The 19707-nt window shown below is 30.0% G+C and overlaps 1 protein-coding gene across 1 annotated transcript in view; it reads right to left on the bottom strand.

Annotated features, from left to right (window-relative positions):
- The window catches only part of LOC111683294 (plexin-A2), a 93431-nt gene that overhangs the window by 22179 nt on the left and 51545 nt on the right, over positions 1-19707 (bottom strand). The window contains exon 5 of the mRNA XM_046945449.1: positions 11879-12074. Coding sequence (XP_046801405.1) covers positions 11879-12074 — 196 coding nt within the window. The remainder of the gene's footprint in view (positions 1-11878; positions 12075-19707) is intronic.

Raw genomic sequence — 19707 nt, 5'->3', positions numbered from 1 at the left:
ATACCATCCAGTTTCTCCATTAAGATTCAAGCCAGTCTAATTGAGTATTTTTAAGGAATATTATTATTAATATTTTAAGCAAAGAGACTTGATTCGATCGTGAAAAAATCTTGAAATAGAATATTTGTATAACATCTAAAGATTAGAAATTAGGATAACTTATTATTACTAAGCAATGGCAACTAAGGCCTTCAGCTAGAGGATTTGGTAATGTGTAATGTACGTTTAAGAGATTTTCGTAAATGTACCTTGTATAAAAAGACAAAATTTCCAAATTCTGTATCTATACCATTATTTGGTTATAAATTTATATTTTAAGCAAAGAGACTTGATCCTCAGTCTTTAAATCTTGATATTTTATTATTTTTGAACATAACTTTAACAGCTTAAATTTCCTTAAAAACGATCGGCTCTGAGCCGACTGTAAGCCGCTGCCGAATTACTTTAGTTCAGCCGCAGCCGCTGTGTAAAAACAAATGTATGCTGATTTTCATGGAATTATCTTCGTTTTATCGTGAGCGTGTTTTACACAGACAGACGGATATTGCTAAATCGACTCAGAATTTGATAAGGACCCAGAATATATTCCAAGATCGACTAATTTTTGTATTTAATTTATATGGAAGGTGCCACGCCGCCTAACGCCAGTCTGCCCACTCTTTATCCTAAATAATCATATTGGCATTTAAGTGGCTTCTACAAAATTTGAGGACTCTAACTGTTATATTATCTCAAGAAGGAAGTCCACCAATTTATCACCAAATATGTTTACATGGATGTTAAAATTATTCGTGCAAAATTTTAATATTCTAACTGTATTATTTTTCAAGATAAACGAATTTTGTATTTAATTTATATGGGAGGTACCACGCCCCCTAACGCTAGTCCTCCCACATTTTATGCTGAATGGCAAATCTTTTCATCGAAAAGCTCCACTCCAGTAGAATCTGGCGAAATTGAAATATAACAAGCAATATTTCTATATTCGGCTGTGCCGAATCTTATATACCCTTCACCAAGTATGTTTTTAAAAAATAGTTTTTATTTATTTTGTATCTCTGCACACATGTCACACATAACATAAACACAAACAAATATAAACTGTAGCAGAAAGAAATATTAACCGTTGTACTGTAATACCACCGTCAAACCACCTTTAAACAAATATGAGCTGTATTACCAACATATTACTGCTTTATCTCTTTGTTTGTAAAATGTGGCTTTTTTGATTAAATTTTCAGAGATTGTCTCGGATTTTTGCTCATATCTCCGTTATTTATAGACCGATTTTGCTGATTTCTCGAAAGCATGTCTAACTGAATTATTGAAGATTCGGATCTTGCCAATATCTGGGGACCTCTAAAAACTGATTTCAACAGACAGACAGACAGACATGGCTTAATCGACTCTGCTATCTATAAGGATTCAGTATAAAAATAAAAAATATTTTGCACGTTCAAAGTTGTCTAATACTATATTCACATATACATACATGTTTTTAACGTGTTTTTGGAAAAACTCAATGAGTTTTAACTCACATATTAAATTATCGTGTTTTTGCTTTGAAATGCTTTCCGACTTAAATTACTCTAAATTCAATATTTAAACAAAATTATTATTAAATTAAAACAAATTAAAAATCTTTTCAACAACAATATGTACATTTTTGCTATTTCGATTTTTATTTTTGACATTACTTTTTGTTCTAGCTATGTTCATTAATCTAAAAACATTATTTATTAAACATGTCGAAATGAGATATTTTTGAACTTGAAAAATATGTGAGATAACGAGTCAAATTTGAAGTTTTTTTTGAAAAAATATGATGTGTTTCAAAAAACACGAATGTGTGAATGTAGTATAAAATGTCGTCTATCATAGGTAGAGGATTAATTTCTTGTTTGCCTCTATATTAATTATTATTGACATGTTCACCATTTGATGCTTATTGGTAATATAAATTAATACTAAAACAAATATTATTAATTTCGCATTTTAAGAAAGAAATAGAATTCGTTGTTAAATATCGATTATGAACGCTTTACCTTATTAAAAACATCAATGCTCTGAAGTAATAATTACTTTAAGTTGGAATATCTCCTCATGCATCATAATGAACAAATAAGGGATCTTCAGAATACCCGATACAAACTACCCTTAAATAGGAAAAAATGCTCTTTAAATAATGATTATATCAATTACCAAAAAGTATTTCTTTAAAGTTTTTGTCAAAATATATTTTATTCTAAAATAATTATATTTAACCAAATATTGAAAATTTCATAAATTTTGTTAAAATCATTAAACTAAATACAAATTGAAATTATACTTATACCGCCATATGCAAAAACGATTATTAAGTTAACAATGGTTGTTAAAACCTGTTTTTATATGGAAAATGTGTGTAGTAAACCATTCTTAACCTTAATAATGGTTTTTGCATAAGGCCCATAACATATATACTTCACCTTAAATGAGAACTCCAATAAACAAAATATCAAGAAAAAAGGAATGAATAGTAATTATCATATTATAAGGGATCTTCAGAATACCCGATACAAACTACCCTTAAATAGGAAAAAAATGCTCTTTAAATATGATTATATCAATTACAAAAAAGTGAATTTTTTAAAGTTATTGTCAAAATATATTTTATTTTAAAATAATTATATTTAACCAAATATTAAAAATTTCATAAATTTTGTTAAAATCATTAAACTAAATACAAATTGAAATTATACTTATAATATATACAGTGAATCAATTAAGTAATTTGCCTATGTAAAATTTTATAAATTTTAAGAAAAAACTTTATCTGAACAATTATTTTTAGCAAAAAAAGCAATTTGTTTGTTGTATTTTTTATATTTTAATTTTCTACCATAAAAAATGAACGTATTGTTAATTTTTTGGGTCAATAAAGTATTTTGCTTTTTTAGGTTTTTTGTTCATTTTTTTAATATTGCTGCATTATTTTATAAAATTTAATATTTTTTATTACTCATATATATTAAAATAACATTTTTTAGATATTTTTAGCAGTGAAACGACTAAATTTGGACATTTCTTAACCGATTTATTATCCTATATACCTATAAGAATTTATCAATATTTGACTTAACATGAAATTAATCATTTATTTCATTAAATTTCGGAAATAATAAGTAATTTTGAATTGGTATGAGGTATAAATATGTATATTATTACAAATATAATCCGGGTTTTTGGTCATTTTGTATTGATAAACAAAAACTACATTACGGAAACTCCATATTTGGGGAGTATTGTGTAAATTTTATTTAGAATTGTATAATATGAATTCTTATTCAATAAATCTAACATTAAGTACCATCCTAACCACTCTAAGTATGAGGACATCACCATATACCACTATAGAACTATTAAATGCTAAAATCTTGATTTTCAACCTCATATTTAAATTCTTCATTTTATGAATAAGATACAGTAGGCGTATTTGGATTTGGATAGCTATTCTTGATTTGGATTCTAAATATATGTAGGGGTACCAAATCAAACACTTTAATTTAATTAATTCAAAGTTCAAATATTCATTTATTTATAATTAAATCTTAAATTATAACGTTTTTATAAAAAAATACACGAGAGCCACCACCGCAGCGCCAGTTGTTTCACTTTCGTGTTCAATTTGATACTGATCTCTTTGACAAAAGATTAAAGTTCTGTTCTTATAAAAATATGATGGGTTCAGAGTGTATGTCATAGTATTAGTGTCCTGTTATATTACAGTGGGTCGAGTGTACATCCTACATTCGGCCGTCCTGATGCTGGCTTCGTCCCGAAGCTAGATTCCACGGCTTCATGTGTTCGGCGACGGTAGTGCATTTTTTGAACCTTCGCCTTCACCCACTTTACGACTTCATATCTGTCGTGATTTAATTTGGACACAATTTTATATGGACCCAAGAACTTCGGACGTAGTTTCATTCCTACTCCATATTGAGTTCGTTTAATAGCGACGAGGTCGCCCACTTTATAGTTGGTAGCTGGTACTCTCTTACTGTCAAACGTCTTCTTGTTTTCAGCCTGTATTTTTGAAATATTTTTTCTTGCTTCATCTCTTATTTCGTCTCTTTCTTGCTGAAGTTCAGTTATCGAAAACTCTTGTACTAACTGATTTAATTGTGGATCTTCCTTGGTTCGCATACTAATGCCTGTCATCAACTGGAAAGGGGTGTTCTGAGTACTTCTCGAGGGGGTGTTGTTTATTACTTGCTGAACTCTTTCAACGTATTTATACCAATTATTTGGTTTTTCGGCACACATTTTTGCTAACATGGGCACGATTATTCGGTTGATTCTTTCTACCTGTCCATCACCTCTGGGAACTCCCGTGGCGATTAGCAGATGCTGTATCCCTTCGGCCCTACAATATTCTTCAAATTCATTGGCTGTGAAGGCAGTACCCCTGCCGGTTATTATTCGTTGCGGGTTACCAAAGATGGCGGACTGTTTTTTCATCTTCTCAACCACTTCTTTACTGCCAGTACTCTTGGTCGGGTATAATCAGACAAATTTTGTGAACGCATCGACCACAACGAGGATATGATTATACATTTTGTGAGTAGCTTCCATTGGACCGACGTGGTCCAAATGGTAGGTCACGAAAGGTCTGTCCGATTTGTCGATCGGGTTAAGCCTTCCCTCTTTCTTTCCAGACTTTGCATCACTCTACGCGTTACAATCGGTTACTATTTTGAATTTTAGTCCTAACACGTATACTCTCCACTTCTTTAAGGCTTCGACTATTGCTATCACTTCTAGCTCGTACGAATGGCATTTCTCTTCTGAAGAAGTTGTTTTTCTGCTCATATACTCTATCGGGTGGAACGCGGAATCTTCATGAATCTTTCTGAAGGAGCACAGCTCCGTATCCATGCTTACTAGCATCGGTATGAATCTCTGTTTCGGCTTTCGGATTATACAGATTCAAAACCGAATTGCTCGACAAAGCTGTTTTTAATTGTTGTACGGCTAGTAACTCCTCATCACCCATCTTGAAGTTTGCACCCTTTTTAAGTAAGTCAGACAATGGTTTGGCGATCATTGCATACTCCGGTATAAAGCGACGGAAAACCCCAAAAATCGCTGTACAGCCTTCACGTTATTGGGTATCGGGAATATCTTGATAGCTGCGATCTTTTCTTCCGATCTTCCTTTTCGATCCGTCTTTCTTCGTTAGTAAGACTACTGGTGAAGAGTACTCGGAATAGCTTGGCTTAATGACACCCTCTTTCAACCACTCACTTACTTGATTTTCTATGGCCTTCTGATCATCATATGATGTTCTGCGGGGTCTACTGGCCACTGGAATGTCGTCGGACAATATGATTATCATTTCCACAGCGTACGTTGTTGGTTTTTGTGGTCTGTAACGGTCTACAGTTGATCGAATTTCTTCAGCGTAAATCTTATTTAAGTGTTCTAGTTCCAACCCAATTCTATTGGTATCGAACGTCATAGACTGTACTATGGCTTCAAATTCTTTCCCAATTCAGAAATTGGCTTAGCCTCCAATGCCGATTTAGAGTTAGCGTCGACTTCTTCTACGAAAAGAAATGATTTGTCTAACGACTCATTGTCTGCAACATCCTTTACCTCTCTCTCAAAAAAATTTACACTAGGGATTTTATTTCTGAATTTGGCACCCATTGAGTCAATCACCAAGTCTACTCTGTCCAAAATTTCGTTACCGATAACTGCAGAATATACTATGTCGCCTTCTCTAACTATGTGAAATACCATATCTAGCTCATTTGCATCTATTTTGGCACGAACTTTTAAACAACCCATCGTTCTAATACTCCTTCCGCCTATACCGTTCAAAGTTTTCTCTACTGGTTCGAGCGCCATATCAGTCAATGATAGAAGAGTATCGTATCTCAAAATGCTGATATCACTGCCGGTGTCAATAATCGCCGAAATGGTTTTGCATAAAACTGTTATTTCATTAAAAATTCTTCTTGACGTTGACAGCGCTTCCTCGGTTAGGGTATGTACGTTTGGTTTAACATCCTTTAGCGCGTTGTCGGTCTTAATGGAAGTACACTCGTAAGATTTATGCCCAAACATTTTACATCTGAAGCACCTTATGTTTGTGGATTTGCAGTTCCGAGCCAAGTGCCCCTCTTCTCCGCACTTATAGCATTTACGATTTTCGCCACGTAAATCTGAAGTGGGCTTGTCCCCTTTTAGCTTTCCGCTTTTATAGTTTGACGACTTTTCTGCAGATGCAATTTTCTCATAAACATCTAGCTTCTCTTTTAACTCATCTAGAGTTTTTGCTTGATATAATATACCTTTGCTGGTCAGGCTGCCTTGGATACCGTCTATAAAATATTCGATTATGCTCGAATGGTCTAAGCTGATGGTACTACCAATCTCCATCAAAGAATACAAATATTGACATAGTGTTTCGTCAGTTCGCTTTTTCCTGGCCTTCATTTTTTATGGATTGATACTGCCGACGGTTGTACTCCAAATTCTCTACGCAGGATGGTTTTCAAGGCACACCAATCTCTTACACCGGATTGACTTCTGATGAAGGTCTTGGCCGCATCTGTCATCAACTGCTTGGCATAGATAAAATTTTGTAGCGGATTCCATTTTAGAACATGAGCGCAGTCTTCTAATTCGTGAATCCAACATTCTACACTGTGAGATTCTTCGCCCGAAAATTTAGTCACTGAATCTTCGACGTCTCTTAGGGTGAAGTGCGAATATATTCTAGGTTCTTCTTCCCCTCCTGAAGCCGCTTCGCCCAACACCGAGCTTCCCCCAGCATCAGTACGGCAACCAAAATGTCGAATAAGTCTCTCTTGTAGGTCGGTCTTTGTACCAGTAGCGTCCAGTCCTAGTTCGATTGCGTTCGTTCTCAATTCCTCTACCGTCAACACAAGTATATCCCTCAACTCCATTCTAGACGATCAGTGGGGACTCTCTTACAAAATGATCAAAATAAAATTATAAAATATAGCGATAATAAAGGTAACAAAATGTATATAAATATAATAGAAGTCTGTAATCTACTCACTAACAATACAATATTACCTGTAATATCTAAAGTTGTGGAAGTTTTGCTTAAAAATCAGTTATTGGATTATATTGATGAAACATCGTTTTTTAGTGATGCTCAATATGGTTTTAGGCATAGTAGAAATACGACCTCTCTTTTACTGGGATTGACAGATACTATAAGACAGTCTTTAAATAAAGGAAATTTCAATGTCCTTCTTTCAATGGACCTTACTAAGGCATTTGATAAAGTCGATTATTGCATTTTAATTTCAAAATTGCATCAAAATCTTGGTCTTACATTATCATCTTGCAAACTTTTACTTTCATATCTTGTTGATCGATTTCAGTATGTCTCAATTGGTGAAAAAGTTTCCAGTATTTTATCGGTTAGAAGTGGTGTACCTCAGGGCTCGGTACTTGGGCCTATCCTATTTAATATTTATATCAATGATATTTTCAGGGAATTTGATAAGAACTCATCTTGTATTCCATTTGCATTTGGATGTGTAGAAATAAATTGATTATAAACACTTCGAAAACGAAGGCTGTAGTTTTTGGTTCAATTTTCTTTAAATCTTAACGATAATGAAATTATATTTGTTGACCACATCAAATGTCTCGGATTGTGGATAGATAACAAGCTTTGCTTTGATAGACATATACATTTTGTTATATCCAGGGTCAATTATACTTTACGTAATATTTATAACACCAATTTGATTTTACCTATGAATGTTAAAATAATAATAATTCATTCATTAATTATGCCTATATTTTTATATGGGATTGAGATTTACAGTGGTACCTTATGGTACAACATTAAAATACTCACCAAATTATTTAATAGAGTTATTCGATACCTTTTCTGTTTACGACGTCGTAATCATGTATCAATTTATGTTTGCAGATTTTTAAAATGTTCTTTTCTTAATTATATAAAGTCGCGACTTTTACTTTGTTTTTACAATATTTACAAAAATGGTAACATTTTGCGCATTATGTCATTTTTCTCCTTTAGTCGCTCAAGTCGTAATCGTCAAATTCAGATTCCTAGACTAACATCAGTACAGGAGCGTTCTTTCCACGTGCGAGTGGCTAGAATATTCAATAATTTGCCCAGCTCTCTTAGAACATTTCGATTTTCTTATAACACCTTCAAAAATAAAATATTTGTTCATCTTCTAAATAATGATTTATAATTGATTTTTATCACCATCTTGCAATTGAGATTTTCCCCATTTTCTCTTCTATATCTATATCCTTTTCTTTCTCTTTCTTTATTCTTCCTATCTAATCTTAAGAATATATATAAGATTTATATTGTATTTATTTTTAAACATTTTGTTATTTGCTCTTTGTTAAGTGGTTTTTCATTATATGTAGTAAATTTGTTAACTATATATGGCCCTTTGGGCTCAGTTATAATTGTATAATAACAAATTAAATTAAATAAAAAATTAAATAATAAAAACATTAAAAAAAATTGAGTCGATTTACGCCGAATGTTTCGGCGGCGGCTCAAGCAACTAAATATAGTTCGGCGGCGGCTAAGCTCCGACTCAAAGCCGGTCGACTTCGACCTCTAATTCATTGCTGGTAAACATTGACGAGACGTAGATTTTGTTTACCGTAAAAAAAAATTGTTTTAAAAAGCACTTGGTAAAAGTTTGTGTTAGTTTTAAATTTCAAACTTACATTATTCGCATAAAAATTATTGTACAATAACTCACAATCTACTCTCATATAATTGAAAACGTTTTAAATACTTTTTTCTATTCAGTAAAAAATATATTTGCAAAACAAAAGGGAAAATTATTTTATTTAAACAAAAAATGCAAATCATATTGTTTTGCTGTGTATTTTTTGTATGTTTGGATTCCAAAAAAATACACAGCTGAATCAAACTAAATACATCTACACACACACGTGTACATATTTTTCTATGTACAGTGTTTTTGTTGCTTTTTTAACAATTTTTTTATGAAATTTTCAGAGATTGTCTCGGATTTTTGCTCATATCTCCATTATTTACCGACCGATTTAAATAGCGATCTTCTCGAAAGCATGTCTAATAGAATTATTGAAGATTCGGATCTTGCCGATATCTGGGGTCCTCTAAAAACTGATTTTAACAGACAGACAAACGGACATGGCTTAATCGACTCCGCTATCTATAAGGATCAAGAATATATATATACTTTATAGGGTCGGAAAATTATATTATAGAAATTACAAACGGAATGACAAACATATATATACCCTTCTCACGAAGGTGAAGGGTATAAAAAAAATCAAAAATATTTTATTAAATTTTTTTAATTTTTTTTTCGAAAGATTGCATAAATAGCTATCTAAATTATTTGGGCCACATTTTGCTAAGAACAATAGGTAATAAGTTACATGGATGAGAAAAAACACCCGCATGGCCAAAATGGCAAATTTTGACCGTCTCTAACTTAGAAAATTCACGAGCGATCTTGTTGAAAAATTGTGTCTTAATTACTATCCAATAGAACTAACTATGGTGCAAATTTCATCGCGATCAGAAGACATCGATTTCAAAAGATGGTTTACTTGACGTGAAATGCCCCTATTTTATTATGTGTTAATATATTTATAATAAACACCTTATACCCTCCATCAACATCAGTTGTAGTAGAAAATATATACAGTGGACGTCCAATAGTACGTACCCTCTTTATTACGAATGTCCAATAATACGAATGGCAAAATTGTTGCATTGTCTACTCTATAGTACGAATGAAGTCACAATTTTTCTGTTCGATAGTACGAATAACGCATTTTTATGAGAATTTTGGTTTTATTTGCGTATGAATGAAGTTTTTATTATGTTTTTATTTTATGATTTCGATACCATTCACCTTTAGCTCAGTAATTTTGAAATTTTTTGTATTTATTACAAATGTTTTTTGTTTTTAAAAGTCCTATACACACAATTTACTGCATGTATATTTACAAATCAACAATTATTTAGTGAAATTAATTTATTTTCTTGTAATTTCGATGACCAAAGAGAAGAAATTAAATTTAATGATATCGCCAATGAGAACAATATTGAAGCCTCAAAAGTGCTGTTATTGAAAAGGCCGTAGGAATCATTTTACAAAGTAATAAACATCAATGTTTAATTATGGATTTTCTAATAAGTAAAATGTTATTTATATATGTATGAACTGTCAATTTTGAAAGTAGTATGACTCCACATTTAAATGGGTTTAATCATTACTATATGTGATCCTTTAACTATTCCAAGTTTTTAAGAGAAAATTTCAAATTAGAGAATTGTTTTTGAAAGTATATTCCATTCAAGTTTCTAATTAAAGTTTTATGTAATCTGAACATGTTTTATACATTTTAGAACAGATATGTACATGCAAATTGTCTTTGGCAAACATATTTTAAAAAAAAACATTAAAATTTAAAACCTTCTATATCTCATTTCAACCATTGGACTCACGATACTTTCATTAACAATTCGTATACGTAAATATGTCCCTTTTATGCCTGTTTATGTACAAGAAATTTGAAATAATACATATTTATTATATTTTGTTTCGTTATGTAATTTTTCATGAAAAATAAAACAAAAATAAATAAAATCCTATATTTTATGTGTAATATTTGAATTTAAACATACAAAATGTGTTGTTCAATAATACGAATTTTTCGGTACTGCGAAAGGGCCTGACACTATATAATTCGTACTAGTGGACGTCTACTGTATAAGTTTGTCATTCCGCATGTAACACCAAGAAATATTTATCTGAAACCCAACAATGTATATGTATAAGGAGTGAGATCGAAAAATTCTTAACACACGTTTTTCATTACATTTTTCAACCAAAGTATTATTTGATTTTTTTTGATCAAGTTACCTTTGAAAAACATGTCAGCATATAAATTTCCCCTCAGAAAATGACCGCAACGAGAAAAATACGAATACCGCAATGCAATTCGATATGAACTAATTTTTTTAAGCTAAAATCTTTCTACCATATTTTATGAGGATCGGTCCATAATTACCTTAACCCCGTATAAGGTCCCTTTAAGAAAATTACTTTAATGCTCATTACTGGCTTAACAAACAAATATACTATAAACAAACGTATTGTAACAAAATTTACCGCATGGTTATGTATTTTGTTTTCGTTTTTTACAGCCCATTCAGACCAAACAAAATTATGCCATTTTGGGATTTTTAATTTGAAATCAAGTAATTTTGTTTAATTTCAAAACAACTTGAAATTCCAATGGACCACCCTGTGGATAAATTTACTTTAGGACTGATATTGTGTGCATGGTGTTTTGAGTTGGTGTAAAATAAATATGTTATATAGTTTATATCTTTGATTGTTTAATAATTAAATATTGTTAAATAAAATCAATATATACATATGTAATAATTAATTTTTTATATAACACATACATCTTACTTGATTAAATAAATACTTTTTTGAAATATTTAATTATAATTACAAGTGATTGTCGACGGTCGCAAAGTTTTAAATATCTAATATTTTTATTTGGAAAAGCGAAAACAAACTCGATCGGAATAATAATACGGAATTGAAAGCATTCCGATCGAAATGTGTGACAGACCTAATAGTTTTGATCTATAACACATATTTTTAATTTAATTTAATATAATATATTTTCATGTTTTTTAAATAGATAACATGTATGTAAAGACTTTAAAATTGGTACAAATTATGTAGTGGTTATTTAAAAAATTTAGATTCTTGAACTATGCCAATCTTGTATTAATTAAATAATATTGTAATATAAATAAACAAATACGTACTTGTGAGATTTTTCATTTTTGTCCGAAAGTATGGAAAAATTATATATCGAACTTTGTTTTGGTACTAAACTTAAACCAGCACCATCAGGAACATTGTAATGCTGTAATGTATTTAGCTTTTTCCATTCGTTTTCCGTTTTTGATGTGGTGTCTTCATCATACAATATCACACGACCTGTGGTCCCTGTACGCCACTCTGAAAATACAGGATTTAAGAAATAGGAATACGAGTGCATTAGAGAATTATAAAAATACAAGTAACAATTTGCCAAAAAAAAAAAATAATAAATAAATAAAGTAATTACAAATGAAAAATATTAAATATTGTATTATTATCCAAAATATTAGTATTTCATCTTAGTATACGTATTTCAAGAATTAAATTCCTGTTTATATTCTCATTTTTATACTACAGTGTCAAATCATAAAAAAAAAACATAAAAATTATAAATAAATAAAAATATTTCGTTGGAGTATTTAATATCTGCAATAAAAATAATTGTTGGGGTAATATCCTATAGGAGAAAATTCAACCAAATCATCTGGAAATCGTTTATCCCCATGAAAGTACGTACAGTGTCTCACATAAGTATTCGAATTTGGTTGTACTTTTAAAAGAAACATAAAATGAATAATTAAATTTGTTATATTGTCTAGACAGTCCTAAGGTATATTGATTTAATTTTTTTATAAAAAGTCCATAAAATTGCCTCACAATCCTATACAGTCGATTTCAGTTTACTATTCGTAACTTTCACGCTTATGTTGCCTATTACCATAACACTGTAAGTCCACAATTTTGGCTTTGTTTTGATCATAGTAATCAATATTTAAACAGATATCGATATTTTTGAGTTAGATCATAATGATATAGTGGCATGCAGCCTGGACGTCATTGGTATATAAAAATAATGATACTACCATATTGAATGGTGTTTCTTCGAGGCATGTTTTGAAGTTGTACACTTCCATAACACATTGAAAACTTAAACTATATAAAAGCTGATATCTAAAAGAATATATACAAGAAAACTTTCCCCGAAATTTTTTGACCCTTGTATTATGAAAATGGACTTAAGTTCCAATATATTGAATTAGCGACAGAATAATGATATCAATAATATATCTTGGATCGTTTAAATACAGATTCTTGTAACAAAAAATACTATTTTCAGATACTCCTTGGTATTAAATACCAATATCAAATTTTAGTTTTATCTCTGGAAAAAAGAGAAAATACTACAAATGTAAATTTTTCAAGTTTTAAAAAGCGTGATATCAAACGTGATATATTTTTTGCACACAAATTATTTGGTTTCTTTTCATAATTTACCTAAATTCGTACACTGTATATACCAACTGACTCAAGAAGGCGACCATCTACGTTAGACTTTTTTATAACTAATCATTCTCAAATAATACCGTCTATAAAGGCAATAAATGACCTAAGCTCTGACCACCTCCCAGTAGTGGCAAACGTAAACGTGAGTGTTAATTTAATCGAAAACACTTTATACAATTTCATTAAAGCAAATTGGCCTAAATATGCTCGACACATAAATAGAAATCTTCCACTTCAACAAAGTTTTGCGGATATATCAAGTACATCTGGAGTTGACGATTTGATAGTGTCCTTCAATAATACAATTACTACAGCAATAGAATACAGTGTACCAAAAAAGAAACCATATGTACCTGACAATAAACTACCAAATGACATAAAAATCCTTATTCAATTTAGGAATATCTATAGAAGAAATTGGATAAGATATAGGGATATAAACAATCACTATCAAAATGACTAAATTGAACAAAGTTATTAAAAAGGAAATTTTTAAATACAAAAACAAATCGTGTAATAATATGCTTTCTACATTAGATAAATATTCTTCTCCATTCTGGAATTTATCAAAAGTTTAAAAAGAAAGCACAAAAACATACCTTTACTTAAAGCTAATTCTAGAATATACTATACACTTGAAGAAAAATGCAATATTTTAGTGGATACGTTTTGCTTAAACAATAATATCTCAAGCCATCTTAGTGACAACGAAACTACTATCTCAGTTAATAATGTCGTAAATAGGTTAAAAAGCTCTGAAATATGAAATATATCTCTGAGTTATTATATAACAGAGGAAAAAACGAGAAACTACATTAAGACTATTAAAAACAAAAAATCACCTGGCATAGATGAAATAAACAACATATGTTTAAAAAATCTTCCAAAGAATGGAATCAAATATTTTACAAATATATTCAATTCATGCTTAAAGCTATGTTACTCTCCAAATCAATGAAAAAATCAAAAACTATAGCAATACTATAGAATGGAATCAAATATGTTACAAATCTGTCAAATTCATGCTTAAAGCTATGTTACTTTCCAAATCAATGGAAAAATCAAAAACTATAACAAAACCAAATAAACCTGCTGAATGTCCGAAGTCTTATAGACCTATTAGAAGACAACACAATACAACGCATTTTTAACTATTTTCTTAATTTTAAGTAGTTAAAATTAAGAAAATGGTTAAAAATGAATTTGAAAGCGGAAAATCAACAGCAATGGTTCTTTTAGACATCAAATCGGCTTTTGACTCTGTGTGGCATAACTGCCTTATATACAAGCTAAAAACGTTTAACTTCCCTGAAGAGGTAATAAAAATTATATTAAGTTTCCTAAATGAAAGATCTTTTCATGTATATATTGGAAAGACCAAGTCACATGAAGTTCATGTAAATGCTGGATGCCCTCAATGTTCCTGTTTATCGCCAATCTTATATAATATTTATACTGCAAATATTTATCGTTTGCAAATTTTACAACCACAATTTTTGCAGATGATACCATTATCCTAAGCGCTGATTTATATGCAGAAAATATAATAAATAATTTAGAATCTGCTCTGGTAGAAATTAACAATTATTTTACAAAATGGAAAATTTTTATTAATCCAGAGAAAACTAAAGTCATCTATTTAACGAGGAAGCGAAAGCCTTGTTTTACACCTCAAAATCCATTACAATTTTTAATCCAAATATTAATTGGGAAGAAAATGTTAAGTATCTAGGAGTTATATTAGATACAAAATTAAACTTCAAAAACCACATTCCATATATTGTAGACAAAATAAACAGAGTTACACAAATATTATACTCCCTAATTAACAGGAAATCGGAACTACCAATTGAAAACAAAAAAATAATAATTAAATCTATTTTTCACCCGTTAATGTTTTATTGTACACCTGTACGGTCAACGTCAGCAAATTGCCACATAAAGAAACTTCAAGTGGCACAAAACAAGCTTTTGAAAATGATTTTTACACACACTCATGCTGGATTTCGTACTGTCAATGTTAACTTAAATTATTTAACAGATAATTTTATTGTTTCAAAAAGGTTTTCCTTTTTCTTAAATTTTTCCTCCAATACAATTATACATTAATTCATTATCTACATTTTCACAAAACAAAATGTTAAAGTAGAAACAGAATATATATTGCTAACCTCTTTATTCAATAAGATAAAATGTAAACAAATCAATATCAAAGAAATACAAATAAATAAATATATAAAATAAATAATGATAAAGAAATCGATTTCTCTCACATGATTTGATCGTTCTCAAATCGAAGTTAACTTTGGAATTTGTGATTTCAATAAATCCTTTAAAAATAAAGAAAATGCCTATACCCCAACAACCTAAGAATCTGGATAAGTCATCAGAAATATGTTTGTAACGACCAGGGCAAGGATTTCTATTCAAATTAACGTTTATTGTCAGAAACTCAAAATAACTTTTAACTATTTTCTTTCGAATCAAAGAATTTGCAACAAAATAGCATTGATTTGTTGTCGCATACTTTGTTTTAAATGCATAAATTAATTGCATATTTTTCTTTATATTTCATATATTTTACATATGTATAGCAGTTTTATTGCCTATTTTAAAAATTTTCTTTGTAGACTTCAAAACAATTGTGCAGCTTATTTTTAAAGAGAAACATTTACGGAAATCAAATATTTTTTCACGATATTTGTTTGTTGATTGCTTAAAATGAAAAACGAATTAAAATGTTTATATAGAAATCCATAACCTATTACTACTGTTCAAAAAATATGAGGTACATTTTCTAATCTAAGTTGGATTATTAATTTATTTTATTTATTTATTAATTTCATAATATGTAATATAAGCCTAAGAGGACAAAATAAAAATATTACATATACAGTGTATCTCATAAGTATTCGAATTTAGGTAAACTATGAAAAGAAACCAAATTTAATAATATATTTTGTGTGCAAAACCAGTAACAGTGCTATATTCGGCTGTGCCGAATCTTATATACCCTTCACCATAGTGTAATTTAAACATCTTTTATAAATTTTAAATTTTTTCCCGACTACATTATTATTACATCAAAAGCTAAACAAAAAGAACAACAACAACGCTAAACGAAATAAAACACAAAATACACAAGGCATCTAAACCAACAGACATTTAAACATACTTAACGAAAAACAGAAAAACAAAAATAACAACGCAATGACGCCAACAGCATCCAAACCAAGGGTGCCCAAGCCCTATGCGCTTGGTACTCTTAGACAGTGCTTAGCTTAGCTATAGACAGTGTGTTTTCTATACACTTATATGCGCTTAACACTAGCAATACGTTGTTGTTCTTAACAGTATACAAGCAAGAGTAAAACAACAACACTTTCGTATTCATTGCTGGTAAACATTGACGAGATGTAGAAAAAGTTTGTGTTAGTTTTAAATTTCAAACTTAAATTATTCGCATAAAAATTATTGTACAATAACTCACAATCTACTCTCATATAATTGAAAACGTTTAAATACTTTTCTCTATTCATTAAAAAATATATTTGCAAAATAAAAGGGAAAATTATTTTATATTAACATTTACATACAAAAAAATACACAGCTGAATAAAACCGAATACATCTACAAACACGTGTACATCTTTTACTATATAGTGTTGTTGTTGACATTTTTTGATAAAATTTTCAGAGGTTGTCTCGGATTTTTGCTCATATCTCCGTTATTTACAGACCGATTTTGCTGATTTTAAATAGCGATCTTCTCGAAAGCATGTCTAATAGAATTATTGAAGATTCGGATCTCGCCGATATCTGGGGTCCTCTAAAAACTGATTTCAACAGACAGACAGACAGATATGGCTTAATCGACTCCGCTATCTATAAGGATCCAGAATATATATACTTTATAGGGTCGGAAAATTATATTATAGAAATTACAAACGGAATGACAAACTTATATATACCCTTCTCACGAAGGTGAAGGGTATAAAAAAAAATTAATTTGTTATGTTGTCTACACAGTCCTTAGGTTTGATATCACGATTTTTTTAAATTTAAAAAATTTACATTTACTTAAATTAAGCTTTTTTTAAGTCCATAAAATTGCCTGTATTTTTCCTGTATTTTATATTTTATCATATTATACGAAACACAAGTTTTAGAATCGAATAGTTTTTATGCTTTAAATTGTTTAAAGGGGTTACTATCAACCGAAATGATATATTTTTGGCCCATTCGATACACAATACAAGTTTTCTTGTATATATTCTTTTAGATATGAGCTTCTATATATTTTATGTTTTCAATGTATTGTGGAAGTGTACAACTCCAATACATGCCTCGAAGAAACACCATTCAATATGGTTGTTCATTTTAGAAATTAATTTGAAACCCTATTTTCTATTCCCTTTGTACTACGTTAGGATTTATCTAACTACTTCTTTTTTATCTTTGAAAAAGTGTAGAGATAAATTCTAACTAGTAAAACCGCTAACGGTATAAAGTAATTCGCAACTAGTTGCATAGTTTATTATTTTTTTTTTTGTTTTTTAAAACACTTGTTAAGTGAACGCCATTACGACCACTTGGTTTAGTGCACAACCCTTATTGAGAATCTTTAAGGTAATTATAAATTTAATAAATAAACTTTTTATTGAAAAAACATAACTTTTTCTTGTCTTTTTATTTCTTTTTTTGCACACACACAAACATTTGGTCCGATCGAGCCGGATTTTTGAAGTCGGATTTTTGAAGCCGGATTATTTGAAGCACTCACATTAATTTTCTTGTTTTCGTTTTTTCTTAAGATCGCCATCTTTTCTTCAAAAGAAAAAACCACCATTTCAACCACCAACATTAATAAAAACTTTGGACTAATAAGGTGCGTAATCTTTGAATTTGAGTGTTAGTATTAAAAAAGTGCATACAAAAGAAAGACAAAAGAATAGTACACAGAAATCTTTCTTGTGTACTATTGTGATTGATAGCATTGCCAACTGTTTTTTGTTTGACATTAGTGACTACCTTTTTGTTAGTGCCTTATATACATATCTACCGTGCATTTGTTTACATAAACGGACAGACATAGTGAAAATAAAATAAAATTAAAAAAATTCTTAAGAAAGTGCGAAAAATAAATTTAATAAAATCGTGTGTGAAAAAATATTAATTTAATAATAACAAATAAAATATAAAAATAAATATAATAACAAATAAAACAAAGAAGAAGTGAAATAAATAAAGATTTTTATGTTTATGTACCTTGTACATAATCTTTATATACATACATACATACATACATACATACATACATACATACATACATACATAATAAAATTTGTTTCAAATTTGAAAATTTTATTAAATTATTTGTTTCTTTGTGCAATTTAAAAACGTTACGTAATAATAAATCGTCATAAATTGAAGTCTTTTAAATAAAGATAAAAATAAATTGAATTAAATTATTAAATTTATTTATTCAATCGCTTTTATATTAAAATAACTATGTCTGTGCCTGCTCTTGCTCTCTTTATTAGAGCTTCTGATGCTCTCATAAGCTTTGAAGCTAATATGAACAATCTTAGGGAAGAAAGACTCACTGTTTTTAGTTTAGAGGTTCATTCCGATGAATTGAAGGTTTTAATGAACGAGGTTAAGTCAACCTATAAGACATATTTGGACTATTAAGCTACTTCGGACACAACAGAACCTGATGATATAGATGTCGTCTCATCAAAATATCAGGCGACTTATAATGCATTCGTTAACTGTATATCGAATATTAAAGAACGATTGCATACGTATGCCCAAGCTCAAAAGACTAGTGATTCACCAGTAGTTAGCCAGAACTATACGGAAACTTAACATAGTTTAGTAGTACCGACCTGTGATGTTGAGACCTTTGACGGAGATTATCTTTCTTGGCCCGCTTTTAGGGATCTATTTACTGTTTTATACGTAAATAATACTCGTCTTACCAACATAGAAAGGATGTGTCATCTTATACGTAAGACTAGTGGTGATGCAAAGGAAATAGTAGCTAAATATCCTATTTCGCATTTAGGATTTGATATGGCGTGGAATAGCCTTAGGGCTGTTTTAAATCTAAATCTAAACCAACTTAAATCTCTTTTTAATCTTCCTATTATTGAAAAGGAAACTTCTGAAGGTCTCAAGACGAAGAGGTATAAACAGTTGTCTTTCGGCCTTATCAATCAAGGAAATCGTGTTCCATTTATATTGGCACGCCCTTGGACTCTTCAATTGTTTTGAGTACAGTAGCTCTCGTTTTGCCAACGATCTCTGATAATGGGAAATAGAGGAACTTCCTAAATGGAAACTTATGTCAGCACATGATCGTATGTGCGAGGACGATTATAAGAAAACTACTCGTAGGGATTCTACTGGTAGATATGTAGTAACATTACCATTTAAACCTGAATTTCCCGGGACGTTAACTTTAGGTCAGTCTAAACAGAATG

The sequence above is a fragment of the Lucilia cuprina genome, chromosome X, assembly GCF_022045245.1.
Source record: "Lucilia cuprina isolate Lc7/37 chromosome X, ASM2204524v1, whole genome shotgun sequence".
Taxonomy (NCBI): Eukaryota; Metazoa; Arthropoda; class Insecta; order Diptera; family Calliphoridae; genus Lucilia; species Lucilia cuprina.
The sequence above is the reverse complement of the archived record's forward strand: the minus strand, read 5'-3'. Positions and strand labels throughout refer to the sequence as shown.